Source organism: Vulpes lagopus, chromosome X, assembly GCF_018345385.1.
Source record: "Vulpes lagopus strain Blue_001 chromosome X, ASM1834538v1, whole genome shotgun sequence".
Lineage (NCBI taxonomy): Eukaryota > Metazoa > Chordata > Mammalia > Carnivora > Canidae > Vulpes > Vulpes lagopus.
The window spans coordinates 95,917,266-95,934,239 of record NC_054848.1 but is presented as its reverse complement, the minus strand read 5'-3'; the positions used below and the strand labels follow the sequence as shown (position 1 = coordinate 95,934,239).

The 16,974-nt window shown below is 37.4% G+C and overlaps 1 protein-coding gene across 9 annotated transcripts in view; it reads left to right on the top strand.

Moving 5' to 3' along the window:
• TENM1 (teneurin transmembrane protein 1) overlaps nt 1-16,974 on the top strand; it is an 802,950-nt gene that overhangs the window by 508,611 nt on the left and 277,365 nt on the right. For 8 of the 9 annotated variants that reach the window (XM_041741541.1, XM_041741547.1, XM_041741548.1 and 5 more), the window contains one exon: nt 7,694-7,846. In XM_041741541.1, coding sequence (XP_041597475.1) covers nt 7,694-7,846 — 153 coding nt within the window. The remainder of the gene's footprint in view (nt 1-7,693; nt 7,847-16,974) is intronic. The other variant, XM_041741545.1, reaches the window with a different exon arrangement.

Genomic DNA, 16,974 nt, shown 5'->3' with positions numbered 1-16,974 from the left:
TGAACATTGGTATGATGCTATTAACTCAGAGTTTAATACTGCTTTCTCCAGTTTTTCCTTTTTTCTCTGTTCTAGGATCCTATCTAGGATCCCACATTGTATTTAATTGTCATGTCTCCTTAGCGTCCTTCAATCTGACAGTCTCTTGATATCAGTCCTTTTCATTCTTACATAAGATTTCATAGTACGGGTATACCACTCTCAGAGATGTTAATATTTTTTACAATATTAACAGTCATTATATTGACAATGTTGTGTTGAATTTCCTTGTTCATGCACCTACGTGATTAGTTCTTTTTTTAAAAAAAGATTTTATTTATTTGAGTAGAGGAAGAGAGAGAGAGAGAGAGCACACACACAAGTGGTGGGGGGGGGAAGGCAGAGGGAGAGGGAGAAGCAGGCTCTTCACTGAGCAGAGAGCCCAATGTGGGGCTTGTCCTGGGATCATTACCTGAGTCAAAGGCCGATGCTTAAGCTACTAAGCCACCCAGGCTTCCCTTATATATGATTTTTTCTTTAGTAGATTCGTGGAAACCCACTATGAATTCCTTGGCCAAGGGACATTCCCAATTTACATTTTTACCTATATCACAAAATTGCTTTCTAAAGCTCCCTTACCACTTTATAGTCCCATCAGCAGTGTATAAGTAGAGTATTTCCTAACTACCAGGCACTGAGTTAGATACCAGGGATAGAAAAATTAAGAAGATGTGGGCCATACCTTTTGAATACGTTAATAGTGATGAAGCAGACACATAGATACCTTCAATATAACATGGTAGGTCCTATGATAGGGTGCTGAAAGAGAAACATCCTATCTCTTTGTGGCATGTTCTAGATAGTCAAGATCAGCACTGGCCAATACGAATACAGAACAAACCACATATGTAATTTAAAATTTCATAGTAGCCACATTAAAAAATGTAAAAAAAAAACAGTTGGGATTAGTTAAAATTTTTATTTAATTGATAGATAACTGAAATATTGTCATTTCAATATGTAGTCAGTATAAAAATTAATTTGATATATTCTATTTTTTCTTTCATATTAAGTGTTCAACTACTAATGACTAACCACATTTCAAATGCTTGTGGCAAGTGGCTACAGCGTTGGACAGTACAAACCTAGGTTATTTGGCATGTATTTCCTGCATCTACTTCTGGAACATTTCCTATGGTCTCTCTTATAAGTGAATATTTTTGCCTTTTGAAGGGGAATGGAATGAGGAAGCAGCATCAATTATAAATATTAATAGAGGCCTTCAATCTTATTTAAGAGAAAAAAACCCAACATCCTAACAGAGAATGCAGAGAAGTAACTGCAAAAAGATTCAGAGCTTTCAGCCTCAAGAAATGTGCAAGTTAAGAAGAGCTTATTCTCCTAAAGTTAGCCTGCCTTGAGATCCAATGTGGTTGATCCAGTTTGGCAATTGGGGACGGTGAGGTATTCCATTTGTTGCCTTTGTAATAAATTTATAATTTCAGAGCATAGCTTTTTGCAATGGGATGAACCAAGAAGGATAATAATTATCGAATGTACAGGACTCTGTTCTAAGGAATATTTGCTAGAGCATTTAGGGACTGCCATTTTTAATAAGCTGAAAAGGCATTATTCCTGGACTATGTGAATAGGCATACACGTTCTGTCCAGCCATTGAATTTCAGTGAAGTATTATATGGGACTGGTACTCCTGGAGAGATCTAGAATCTCTCCATCCCAGATCTGGGATGTCCCCCTACTCATTGAGGATGTCTGTTTTTATATATGTCTTTAGGAGAAACAGCTTTGACTTTGCATCAGGAGTACTTATATAAGACGTATTAGAACTAGCATTGCTCTTTTGGAGGTGTATGTTCCAGTATGTGTGATTTAGTTTTGTTACTTTTGTTCCCTTGTAATGTTTATTAATGACCAGTTTGTGAAGTTGGTTAGAGCACAGAGACAGCAGAATCATGGGTACAGTCCTTCACTTTAAAAGTCTTCATACCACTCACTCGTCTTCCTCACTGAGCTTCACTCCTACTGGGCCCTTAGTGTTCCTCACACATTACACACAAAACTTAAGAGTTTTGTGTAATTGCTGTTCCTTCCTCCTGAAAGGCTGTTCAATTAAATATTCATATGGCTTCACTTCATTCAAACCTGGGTTCAAATATTACCTCCTCTGAGAAGCCTTCCCTGACCAGTCTTACTTACTTTTTTCTTCATAGCACTTATAACTACATGACATTATTTCATTTATTTGCTTCTTTGTTTCCACACAGCTACATTATATTAATTATATCATGTATTTATTCATTGCCTGCATGTCTTAACCCACCACCCTTTCATATGAGTTCTGGGAAAGTAGAGATTATGCACTGCTGTAAACTTAGAAAAACAGTGCCTGGCACAAGTAGACATGCAAAAAATATTTGTTGAATCAAGCTATGAATATAATTTAATACTGCCAGTGTGTTCATTACTAGTTATACCCTTAATTCTAGCAGTTGGCTTATAATGTTTATACTTGGATTTGTGAGATTTGCCTCAAAACTGGCCGAAAATATGTGGCATAGATCTGGATGGGCATCCTCTAGAAGCTCAAGATTCTGTATCTTCATCCTGCATCCAAGGTTGATATGCAATCAGTGTGTCCTGGTGAGGCTATATTGGTTGTTTGTATCCCATTCCATATTGGTCAGCCTCTGGTGTCCTGACTGTTAAATATTTTTGTTACCTTTGTCTGTCTTCCCAACGTTCCCAATGTGCCCAGCATATACTTTGTAGATATTTGTTGAATGAATTAATAACATCCCCATAGGAAGTACCACCATATCTTTCTAGTATTGGTATGTCCCAAAGGCCAACATAATTTTATCTATTGGTCTTAGTACAAACAAAATATTACTTATTTCTAACAGAACTCAAAGACTGGGCTTAGTTACCTTAGTCTACCCTCCACATACTTTCTGACTTCCTTTCTCAAATCAGCATATGGAAGTTCAGTTTGGAGGAGAAAAAAAGACCAAGTAGCCTTGCTTTGGTACCCATAACCTGTAGCAAGTAAATTAACTTGCAATATGTATTCATACAAATATATATCACAAAATGATTATTGCCTGGAAAAGACAAAGTAAATTCAAAAAATGATAAAGCTTCACTACCCTCAAAGGATATTCTACTAAATGTGCCCACACCTCTTTGTCTGTCTTGATTGGTTGGAAGTAGTCCATTTCACTTGATGGTGAAAAATTAATCCTTGCCTTATTATTTTGAAGTGATTCTCAGCACAAGCATTTTCTCTGTCATTTTTGACTGTCCTCAAGACATGGATTTAACTTAAAGTATATAAACTATCCTCCTTGATCTTCAAAATCAAAACTACTATGCCTTTTGTTCCTTACGGCCAATCTAATTTCACAACAGTAACGGAACCAAGGGAATCCAACACATTTTCAATATGGCTTTTAACATCCATCATATTCACATTATTTGGGGAACAGAGTAGACAAAATTTTCTTTAAAAACTAATAAACCCCTTTAATTGGAGTATGTTAAACCAACCATACTTTATGTCTTTTGCCATACTGTACCTTACTCAGAATAATGATCATTTGAGTTTCAGTGGTTTCCAATAATTGCAAGAGAAATTCATCAGGCAGTACTGGCCTTAATCCAAAGAAAAGGGTAGAAACCAATTAAATGCTTAAAAGTTTTAAGGATAAATTAGGAGGTAGGTGTTAGAAATCTCTAGCTCCAACTAAAAGTGGATGAATGATTTTTAAATAGGCTATCTGGCTAGCTTTCCTGTTCTCGGTTGCTAATCCATATACTATATATGAGTATTAGACATACAAATTAGCCCCTTTCACTCTGCCTAAGGAACATAAAGGAAAATGTTAGATAGATTATGAACAGATCCACGTTTTTTTTTCCTTTCGGTAAGATTTGGTTGATGTTTAAAATTGCAATGAGAAAACAGATTAAAGGATTTCCCCAGATCCTGTCCTAGTTATTGTTTTCTTCCAACATTATCTGCCCTCAGTCACCTCATTTACTCTCAGTGTCAGCTGTTGTCTCTGTGCTTCCATGATTCCACAGTCTGGTTCTAGCCTTTATACTTCACCAGAACTTCAAATCTCCAAAACTCCTATGTTGAACACGACTATCTGGATAGCCCATTGGTGTGTGGAACCCAGCACCTCCAAAGGTGAACTCATTATATTTCTCCCATCACCCCATCCTGCCCCAAACCAACTAGTCATTCAACAAACACATCTGCTGCACCAGTTATCTGTAGCTAGTGCTGGCTAAGTGCAGAATCCCTTAACTCTGTTAATCCTTGCACTGTGCTTTCAGGTACTCAGGCTCAAAACCTAAACCTTAGAGTTCTCCTTTTCCCTAATTTTTTTCTACTCTTGCCCCAGCACACTTACATGTGTGCATGCAGGTACTCACACATGTGCACACGCGCACACACACACACACACACAACTAGTTGGCAAACCCTGAGAAGATATTTATGCAATTTCTCCTTAAGGAATTGCCTTCTTTGCATTCCCACTGCCACTGCCCTAATTGAGACGCTCATTATTTCTCACCTAGATTATTGCAGTGCCATCCCAATTTGTGTTCTTGCCAACTCTTTGGGCCTCCAATTCATCGTTCTCCACACTAGTATTGGATTTATCTTTCCGCAAAGGGTGCTCTGATGATATCATTTCTTTACCTAGAAATCGTCAGTGCTCCCCATTGCTATCAAATTAATCTTCCTAAAGAAAACTGATCATAACACTCATTTGCTCAGAAAATAGCAATGCCTCCCTGCTGCCTAATAAATTGAATTCAAATATGTAAGTGTGGCATTCAACGTTCTCCACAATATGGTCCTAATCCTCCCTTTGAGCCCTGACTTCCACTACCATCTATACATAATTATACTCCAGCCAACCCCAGCCACTTCCTTTGCCCCAAATACATGCTGTGCTTTTCAACTTCGTGTTTTATTCAGCCTGCCCCCTCACTCTACCCATTGCTGTCACCTGTCAAAACCCTACACATTTTTCGAGGTACATCTCTAATCCTATTTCATTAACATCCCTGATCAGCCAAGCCAATTTTAATCTGTTCTTTTAAACCACTTATTTTTTTAAGTTTTTATTGTAATTCCAGGTAGTTAACATACAGTGTAGTATTAGTTTCAGGTGTGCAATATTGTGATTCAATACGTCCACACAACACCTGGTGATCATCACAAGTACCCTCCTTAATCTCCATCACCTATTTGACCCACACCCCTTACCTCTTCTCTGGTAGTCTTCAGTTTGTTCTCTGTGCTTAAGAGTCCGTTTCTTGGTTTGCCTCCCTCTCATCTTTTCCCTTTGCTCATTTGTTCTTTTTCTTAAATTCCACATATGAGTGAAATCATGATATTTATTTCGCTGACCAACTTATTTTGTTTAGCATTATACTCTCTAGCTCCATCCATGTCTTGGCAAATGCGAGATTTCATTCTTTTTATGACTAGGTAGTATTCCGTCATATCTATATCTATATCACATCTCCTTTATCCATTCATCAGTTGCTGGACATGGGCTATTTCCATGATTTGGCTGTTGTGAATAATGTAAATAATTTAAACATGGGATTGCATGTATCCCTTTGAATTAGTGTTTTTGTATTTTGGGGGTAAATACTCAGTATGCAATTGCTGGATTGTAGGGTTCTATTTTTAACTTGTTGAGGAAACTCCATACTGTCTTCCCGAGTGGCTGCCCCAGTTTGCATTCTCACTAGCAGTTTGGAGGGTTTCCCTTTCTCCACATCCTCTCCAACATTTGTTGTTTCTTATGTTGTTGATTTTAGCCATTCTGACAGGTGTTAGGTGATATTTTATTCCTGGGTTGCAAGGGTGATTCAACATTTACAAATTTGTAAATTGATTAATTAATCAACATGATATACCACATTAATAAAAGGATAAGAACCATATGACCATGTCAATAGATGCAGAAAAAGCATCTGACAAAGTACAACATCCATTCATGATAAAAGCCCTCAACAATGTAGGTTTAGAGGGAGCATACCTCAACATAGTAAAGGCCATATACAGAAACCCACAGGTAATATCATCCTCAGTGAGGAAAAACAGCTTTTCCTCTACAATCAGGACCCAGACCCGGATTCCATTCTCACCACTGTTATTTAACATAGTACTGAAAGTCCTAGCCACAATCATCAGAAAATAAATCACTTCTTTTATTTTTAAAAATAATTTGTAAAGGGCAGCCCCAGTGGCTTAATGGTTTAGTGCCACCTTTGGCCCTGGGAGTGATCCTCGAGACCCAGAATCGGGTCCTGCATCAGGCTCCCTGCATGGAGCCTGCTTGTGTCTCTGCCATTCTCTCTCTCTCTCTCTCTCTCTCTCTCTCTGTGTGTGTGTGTGTGTGTGTCTCCATGAATAAATAGATAAAATCGTTAAAAAATAATAATAATCAGTAAGGATTATTTTATTTGAAATGAGAGACTAAACCATTTAAAAAAAACAAACAAAAATTCCTTTTCCCCCAGTTGGCAAACATTGCCCATGTTCATTATAAAAAGGATGGACCATACATAAATCCTAAAGAAGAAAATTAAAACCCTTCATAAGCCCTCATGTTGTGAAGATGCTGCTACATATCGTCCCAACCCTTTCTCTCTCCAGACATCAACACATCTATACACACACATTATAGATCATGCTATTCATACTGTTTAGTAGCCTGATGTTTTTCATTTGATGCATCATAGTTATTCCCATGCCAGTTCATAGTCTTCTGTAACATGATTTAATAGCAATGTAATCTTGTATTATTTATAATATCATCAGTTATTTCATTAATCTCCTTTTGATAAATATTTAGATTGATCATAACTTTCTACTAGTTTTTAAATGTTACAATGGATAGCCTTGTAGTTTGTACACATTCATAATTAATTCATAAAAATGGAATTGTGAGCTAAAAGGGTAAGCCAAATTTTAAGGTTTTTTGATAAGTGGTGCCACATTACCCTCCACAAAGATGATTTTTTAAATACTGTCATGAAGGGTATATGAGAGTGCCCATTTTCCTGCACTCTGATCAACCCAGATATTTTTTAATCCTCTGATAGCAATTGAACCTGTATCATGTCAATTACTCTGCATTATATTATAGTTATTTTATACTAGTATGATTTCCAAATCCTACCCTAATGGGCATCTTTATTTTAACATCTGTAGCGGCTGTCATAGGACCTTACACACACGAGGCACTCAGAAAGTGTTGGCTGCATTGAATTGAATCAGACAAAGCCATAGCAAAGGCCTCCTGTGTTCTCGCCATAGCCTGTCCACCATTACTCTGCAGTTTCCATATACAAAGTGGAGTTCCACAGCTAAGGGAAATGGGAAAGGAAGGGCTGACAGTGTTGAGGAGTAGCATCTAATCCCATTGCAGTTGCTTCCTTAATGCCCCAACAGCTATCACTGGGATAGCTATAGCCTCAACATTTTAACAATGGCTCCTTAGAAAAGTAACTACATGTATGATGTAGGTATAAACTCTAAGCTGCTTGGCCTAACTAAAAGAAAACTGGTCATGGCATTTGTAGGTGAAAAGGAACAGCTGGTTTAGAGACCTTCTCAGCAAGTCTGGAATAAGTTCATGTATGGCTTGTTTTCTTGCAGCAGTACATTTGTTCGGCCTGACTTGGCAGTTGCAACCAGTTGAAGGACAGCTCTATGAAAATGGAGTTAGCAAAGGGAACAGAGGGACCGAATCCATGGATACTACTTACTCTCCAATTGGAGGAAAAGTTTCCGATAAATCAGAGAAAAAAGGTACAGTGATCAAAATGATTGATTTATTGATTATTGATTACTTTTCTTCTAATTTGGTCATTAGAACCAAAGCTGGGATGGTTTCACTTCACATTAGATTTCATGATCACTCAAAAGAAGTACTCTACGTGGACAGAATAAATACATGTAAATGTCTTATGAAAGCAAATTTTCCTTTCTCTAGTGCCTTGAGTATAAACCAATTAAACTTTTCAAATATGTAGGCAATTTTGAAAATAGATAAATATTTACAGGATGGAGGTTTCAATACAATGGAAATTGCATTTCGCATATAACTACCCTGAAGCAACATGGGATTTTGATTAAGTTCTCTGTGTCCAAGCCCAGCATTTATATATAACATTTTAAAAAGGGTATATGGAAATTTCTTCTGTTTATAATAAGAAAAAGCCTTTTATGCTTAATATAAGGGTGAATGTTTATGTCAAAGTGGGGAAACATGAAGTTTTTTCTAGTTGGGAAACATGAATTCTTCCCAGTTGGAGAAAAGGAAAAAATACTTTGAGTACTGAATTGTTCAATTTAACCAACATAAGCTTGAACTACCTGACTTATTTACAATAAATGTCACAGTACCAGCACTCCCAACATCTTATTCACATTGAATGATCTTAGTCTCGATATACAGGTATTGAAAATAGCTGAAAGTTTGTATTATTATTTCTCTTGAAATAGGATTCAGCACACAGGGACTCAAACAATGTAAAATTTCAGGATGTCAATTCCAAAAGCAGAAATTGAAAACACGATATAGAGCCGGTACAGTCCTAAATATTTTTAGGAGATCACATAAAAACAGATGAATGAATGAATGACCCAAACCTTGCCCTCAAGAAACTTACAATTTTATAAGGGTGATAAGACAGTCTTATTTTGGCTGATTAGTTGCCAAAACAAGCTATTTTGTTTTGTAGTTGTTTGAATTACTAATCTTTACTTGTGTTTTAAGTTTCTTTGCGGGGTTATTGGTAGGGTTTGCTGTTTTGTTTTTGTTTGATTTTGAAGATGTAATTCTATTTTGGACTATGCTTCAGTAAAAATTCATGCTTAGGTTTCAGGAAAACATTATGATTTGTCCTAGTTTTTTGGTTCACAATGCAGTTTGCTTTACATCCTCGTTTAGAAATACTGTCTCTAGCCTTGGCTGACCTTTCCCAGCAATTCCATTGTTGCTGCTGAGAGGGGTGGAGGGTCAGAAATAACAAGAGAGAAGGGTCTACGTGCACTTGGACATGGGCTTTTTCTCTCTTACCTTCTTTCCTACTCTTTGATTCCTTTATTTCTGTAAGTACAAGAGCCACCATTTGGTGCCTAGGGGTTTCTTGCCATTCACACTGGAAAATCCTGAATTATCTGTTTGAGGAAAATGAAGCATGCTAGACAGAAGGTGATCACATAGTCATCACCAGAGCATATTCATTTGTTTACTCTTATTCAGATATCTGTAATTCCCTTCCACAAAGCCACAAAGTACAGTTGACCCTTGAACAACACGGGTTTGAATTGCACAGGTCCTCTTCTCTACAGACTTTTTCCAATAAATACAGCACAGGACTGTAAATGTATTTTCTCTTCTTTATGATTTTCTTAATAACATTTCTTTTCTCTAGCTTACTTTATTGTATGAATCTAGTATATATTACATGTAACATACAAAATATGTATTAATCCACTGTTTATGTTATTGATAAGGCTTCTGGCTAACAGTAGTCTATTAGTAGTTAAATCTGGGGGGAGTCACAAGTTATACAAGGATTTTTGACAGTATGGGGTTGAGAGGGAGGGCATCAGCACACCTAACTCCATCGTTGTTCAAGGGTTAGTAGTAGTTTGATGATGATAACTGAAAGTTATTGCATAATTAGCCATGTGCCAAGAATTGCTCCAGACACTTGATGTGTCTTATATTATGAAGGTAACATTATGGCCCTCATTTTCCAAATAAGAAAACAGAGGCGCAGAGAGTTTAAGCAACTTGCCCAAGGCCACAGAGCTAGAAACTGGTGGTCTGATTTTGGAGCCTTGTCTCTACACTGTACTGAAATCTACACATGAAAGATATATGAAAACCACAAAAGACACTTTACACAATGATAGCAAAGCACCAGGGTCTATTTGTGATAGATTTTAGAAAAATTCTAGACAGCTATCTTTTCATGTGTTATAACAAGTTTCATAAATGAAAAAATGTTTTTAAGTTTCTGCTCAATTATAACAACAAACAGGCCAAACCAAGTTCAATTTCAATTTAATACTTTATTAAGAAAAATCATTCAGGGCTGGTGCCATATATACCAAGTTGTTATCTTAGACTGACTTTTTATGTCAGTCAGAACAAAACCCTAACTGTAACTGCACATCATAGTTCTGCTGTATTAGGTCTTTACTGCATATCACTCACCAAGTAAAAACATAGTTCCTGTTTTATAATGCCATGTGTATACTAAACCAAATGTTGCAGAAGATGTAATATACCTAGAAGGATATTTTCAACTGGTCAGCTGTATCCTTTTATGATTTTTTGGACATCACATACCCCATAAATACAGTTGTAGAAGCTTGTCTTAATGATGCTGTATGCATTAAAATATAAAACTAAAAACCAGATAATCCTTTTTACATTATTTTCCTCACTCTCCTAGAGGATTGGGCAATGTAGCACTGTGGTTAAGAGCCTGGACTCTGGAGTCAGACAGATCTGGCTTTGAATACTGTGTCATTTCCTGACTCTCCAACCTCAGGCAATGAATTGATATAGCCCTGCTGAAGTAATATCCTTATCTGCAACAGGGAGATGATAATAATAGTACCTGTCTCATAAGCTGGTTGTAAGGAACAAGTGAGATAATGTTTGTAAAGCACAATGCCAGGCATGTTGTTTAATTTAGCAGTAATTTTAATTGGACCAAATTGTTGGAAAATTACCTTGAGAGGGTACATCCCATTAGTTTAGTGACATCCCAGTAGGTACTGTAGATCCTGCTCTTGAACTATCAACTTTTCCACAAATGATGGCCTCCTTGGAATTTAGATATTTTCTCTTTTTAAAGTTTGATCTCTCTTTCCTTAACAATTCAATATCTATTATTTTGTAATTATCATCTTTATCATCTAAGTGATGGATAAATAGAATGGCACTGTAAAAAAAAATCAATTTCTACTGGCATTGGTTCCCCATTAACAGTAGTTATATATATCTGCTTCTCCTTAGGAGATTAAAGAACTTTCTCACCACTTAGTTTTCCAAATGAAAGAAAACAGAATATTTGATTATAGACATCTCATATGCTAACATTTTATTTTTGAAACTTATTTGAATAATTTGAATTTAATTTCGAAAAGAAGACATAAGTCACAATCACATATTGGAACCTACGAGGAAAACCAGCTGTCGGTTGTTCGATAAACATTTATAGAATTGAAGGCATTATAGTAAAACATCCCCTACTACCTTAGAGGCTTACAGACTACTCATAACTCTTTCTCTTAACTAATAAACATTATGTAACGACTACTTTAAACAGAGCAGGCAGTAGAAAAAAGTAAAAGACTTAGTCACAGGCCTGAGTCATGTCACATACATAAATTGAACTAAAAACAATTACGGTGTAATTTATCAACTAACATGGAATGTTAAAATCTTGAACATTATCAAATCCAATGTCTTTTTTTAAAGATGAAGAAATGGGGATCCAGAAGGGTCGAGAACACACAGAAAGATCTGAACTAGAACAGAGGACATTTGATTCCAACTCTTCTGTTCCCTCATCTATTACTGAAATAATATAACACAAACTAAACATATAAATTGCTCAAGAGATTTTCTAAGGAAGTATCAAAGGCAAAGACTGAATAGGTAGGAAAATTGATTCTATTCAGGCTATTGCAATATAGAAAGCATTGCAGATTGGAAGATCAGGGTGTCTGAGCAAAGTGGATTTTGTCTTAGACTTTTATAGGAGGAGTGGATAAGAAATACGTGGAATGATTTACAGTTGGGATTGTTTTGTACTCCTGGGAAGTCTCAGTCAGTCAACTAAGCAGGAAATGTTTCTGTCCGTGTCTAGCTGGTTGAAAGGAAACAAATAGTTGTAATGTCAGATAATTATTTATGAGACCAAGAAGAGGCCATTGGAGGGTCTATATCTGGGCTTACAGCAGGTTCCAGCAAAAGGGGAAAGGTACATGTTTGGCCTCATTACAGGTCAACAAAGGAGTCTTCTACAGTTCTTACGGGAGCCATGAGAAAGGGTGGGCAGAGAGCCATATCTAATAATCATATGAAAACAGGTTTTTAATGGGGTTATTTTTGGTTTTTCGTCTGCTTTGCAATAAGCCATTTTCTAAAACATAAAAGAATGAGAGGGTTTTGAAAAGCAAAAGGTTGGGAGGATTTCTTAACCAGCAGTTGTCCAGGAACATAGGGCTCAGGTCAAGACCAACATTGTCATCGGTTATCTGAATGAGGAAGTTTATCGGTTAGTTGACAGGACTGAATTCCTGCAGGGTGGATGCCAAAATAGAGCACGGGAACAAAAGGGGTGGGTGGAGAGACAGAGCTAATGGATACTCAAGTCAGCCTTTTTCTCCTTTATAATTTGGCAAAAGTCTGGCCTTGGGGGGAAAGTAGCATTTCTCTTAAATTCATTCTACAAGGTCTGTCCCCACAAAGTTGTTGAAGGGGGGAAAAATATATTTTCTAGTTCAATGTCTGCTGAATATATGACCATAGAAACAACATATAGCTGATTGATATGACACAGCTCACAGTCTGTCGTGAAGATGCTTTAGCCCAGACCAAGCAATGACTAGAGCTTCACCTCCCTGGCCTCCTGTTTCTTATCTGAAAAAAAAAAAAAGGCAGTTGGCTTTGTAAGGGTTGAAAAATAATTTTTCCTGTAACCTTCTAGGTTCTTAGCCAAGGCCCCCACCCACCCCTGCTGTAATAAAAATAAATAAATAACAGGAAGGAGAAAAACAAACAAGTTTAATAACATATGCCCCCCCACATACACAGGAGAGACCCAAGAAAGCTGAGTAACTCCTGGAATGGCCCAAGCCACCTCCTTAAATACCCTCTCTGGCTGAAGACAAAAGATGTTGGGAGTGTGGGGAGCCAGTCATGGGTGGCTGTCAGGCAAAGCACTGTGAGCTGGAGTATGGTTGGTAGGCAGATTTAAGTCCTCTCCTTCTCCATTGCTAAGAGTTTCTAGAGATCTAGACACCTCTTTTTCCTGGTCCAGAGAGGGAGACACCCTTAGGGATGGCGAGTTCCCTGAGAGATGTAAATGTCCCCTTACAAAAGGGGAACTTCTGCATAGTTGTTCTATGTCTGCTGTTTCTTCAAGATGATCCTTATGTCGAAGAATAATATTGTGGGGTGGCAAATTCTGCTCTCCTTCAGCTTTAAAACTTTTGGGAGAGTGGAGGAGGGATAGTGGGCAGTGAAACACATTTTGCAAATTAAATCTTACCCAGAAAGCACAAATAAAAAACAGATAAAAGCCACCACTCTGCAGGTAAAATGGAAAGAGGGTCAGATTCCTGGCACACCTCGCCCTGCCTTCCCCCTTGCCTTTCTTTGCTTTCCATTTTCCTCCCAGCTGTTAAAGCTTTGACAAATAAGGGGTGATGCTCAGTGGGACTGGCTTATCTCTGAGGTCCCCTCCAGCTGTGTACATTATGAGTCAGTGGATTTGAATTCCGCAGTTAAGGAAGAACAATTAGCCACTCCAAATAAAAGTGGACCTATTTTTGCAAAAGGCATGCATGCTCCTGGAAAATGGTTGAAATGTATGTCTGTAAAATTTATAAGCCACTTTGCCATTTAAATTACTTGCAGAGGATTCTGTTATAATTCAAATAATTAATTCCCAGTTTTCTGCCTTATAAGTTTGGATTTTTGACATGTATGTAACAATAACAGCCTACACTTAGAGAGCATTTACAATTTCAAAATACTTTAATGTCTTTTATCCACATAACAGTTTTATGCTGTAGCAGCTATTGTTACCCTTGTTTTACACTTGAAAAGGAAAACACAAGAAGGTTAAGAGACTTGACTTGCATAACAGGCACAGCTGAAATGAGGATCCAGACTTTCCTTAGTGTCAGCTCAATACCCTTCTTTGAGCCTTTTCTTTCTTCTTTTTAAACTTCTTTTCTCAAGGCCAGTTGTTTAAGTAACAGCTGTCTTGATTAAAAATCTGAATGCATATGGTCAAATGTATATCTTTTCTCTAAGAGTACTTTGCAAATCTTGCATTTCCTTCCAAAGATCTAGGTTTAGCAAGACTCTCCCTCCTCCTTGAAGCAGAACACACACATTTTGGCAATTGAAAGTTAACAGCCTAAATGTACCTTTCATGACCTCCTTTCATTGTAAACCTAGCTGGAAGGTGTGTGTGTGTGTGTGTGTGTGTGTGTGTGTGTGTGTGTGTGTGTGTGTGTGTGTGCACTGCTTTTTTTTTTTTTTTTTTTTTGGCCATGTTGTTGTTGGGGTGTTTTGTTTTGTTTTGTTTTACCTGCTGCATATTTATATTGAAGGCAATTTATTTAGTGACAATTGTGGACTTTAAATGAAAGCTTGAATTCCAGATTTACTTATACTTTCACTGATATTTATTTCACAGACCTGGCCAGTAGGTAGATTCATTTTGTGGTAATCATTGTGCATTCATTCAGATAGAACACAGTCCTGCAGTATAATTCTGTGGCTTTTCAATATCGGTTCATAGGACGTGTGGATATGAAAATGCACTCAACTGCCCTTTGAGTCAACCCATAGTTTCAGTATCTTTTACTTAAAGAATATTAGAACCCAGGACATGGTAGTAGGATTGGGAATAATTCATATAAGCACAACAAACCACATAAATAAAATAGTAGTAATGCACTAACAAAGACAACAATGTTGGGAGCGTAACAGTATTATTTTTAAAGATTGATGGCAAATTACGGTAAATGTTTCCTATAATGCTGTATAGATGTTTCTCTAATACAAGGTTTCAGGGGGCCCCACTAGAGTGCTGCAGCTTGTTTTCTACTATATTAAATCACTTTATCAATATACTTCAGTTTTAACAAAGGCTTTTCTAAAGCATACTGGAGACCTGACTTCTAAAACAGATTTATGGAAAGGGTTCACCATGCTAAAAGGCAAACTTATTTATGGTATAAAAAATTCATGTTAAATGTCCTTGGTCATATATGTTTAATGTTTCATTCTTGGTTTCATTTTAATCCTCATTTTACTTTTGTTTGTTTGTCTGACTAATATACCACCTTTCCCGTAGAATGTAGCTACCTTGTGGTCCCTCTAGCCTAATGGTACGTATATGAAAGGGCCCCTGAGTGGTGTGCTATGGAATGGCATATTGATCCTTCTGGAGTAGTCCTTCAATAGCTAGGGGATCCTCTCATAACATCTTTATAACATGATAGTATTTTTTGGTGGATGGGGGAGTACAGTGTGGAAATTTACCAGCCACGTGTGTTTCTAATTCTGTGGAGTATCTGTTCATATCTTTCTGCTATATATTATTTTTGGAGGAAGTTCAAACACTCACTAGCTTTTGCCTGAAGTCATAGGTAATTCTCATAGGTAAGATTTACTTTTGAAAACAAAATCTCAGAGTTCCAGGATTTAATGCACCTGTCTGCATTTCCCTTTGTATAACTTTGGCGATCCTGTAGAAAGTAATAACATATCCTTTCTTAGTCTCCAATTTTCTAATACTATGAGCCTTTGGTCTTAGTTCAGAACTCATCTTGTAACTGTATTTTCCCTTAGTCATTTTATTAGCCTTTTGCTGTGTCCATTATATATCCCACCGAAGGTATCTTGATCAGAACTGTACACAGATACCATATTCCCATTGCCAGTGTCGTTCAGAGAAAGGGAAGCATAAAAGCAAAAAGTCATATTGTAGGAAAAATGACTCTTGACCACCCCAAACTCTCTGTGAAGATAATATCAAGGGAAGAAAAATGAAATCTTAGAATTCACGAGCATAGAAGTTCATGATTTTTAGTGCTATGTGAGTTGAGACGCTATTTTAACTGTATGAAGGACTGTGGAAAGCTCACAAATGAAGCAGAGGACATAGCTTTTGCCCTCAGGTAAGGCCCCATTCAATAGAAGACCTGGGGCAAGCAGGCACATATGCATGCACAATGCAAAATAACCTGCAACCAACTGGTGCACAGCAATAGAAATAAGATGGTCAGGTGACTAAGAGGCTTAAAAGACAAAAGATGAAAAGATGATTGTTTATTAGAGGAGTAGTTTGAGCTGGGCCTTGAGAAACCAGAAAAATCAATCCCAATTGACCTTACAGAGTGTGTATTTAGGAGAATGGACGAATAGAGGAGTGGGGGGAAATGCAGATGGTACTAGCCTAAGTGGTAAAGGGATAATGAAGCGATAGAGGCAGCAGATGGAGACAGCTTGGCAAGAAAAGCAAGGAGAGAAATAGTATGATAACTAGATGAAGGGGCAGTTGGGTCATTTTAGTTGTTTTTTTTTTTAAAGAGAGACTTGTGCTTATTTGAAGATGAAGAACAGGAAACCAGTAGAGAGGGAGGCATTGAAGATGCCAGTAAGAAAAGAGAGTGTGAAGGGACCAAAGTCTGGACAGGAGAAAAGAGGAGGGAGGAGCCTCGGGAAGAAAGTGGGACACAGAATTTTATGGCACACCGAGTATGAGAGAGGCATTTTGCTATCGCAGAAATAAACGAGAGGTAGGGTTTCCAAAAGAGTACCCAGTAAGTGTTCCATAGATGGTACTGTCTATCCCCATTTTGTATTACTATTGTTGTTACTATTGTTACTATCTAGAGTGAGTGTTGCTTGCAAGAAGGAGTTTTAATTTGATATTACTGAAGATTTCCTGGGTTCCTTAAAGATAGAAATTGAAGGTGATAGCAAATATGAAAACCCACAAGAACTGGTCCCTCTGCTGGCTGTTTCTTTTTCCTGAGGCCTGGCACAAGAGGATGTACAACCCCCTTATCACTCTTAACTGTGGGATAGATGGGTCATAATATAATTGCCTTTATTAAATGCCTAGCAGGTAGATGTCAAGATTTTAGACAGCCATGACTGC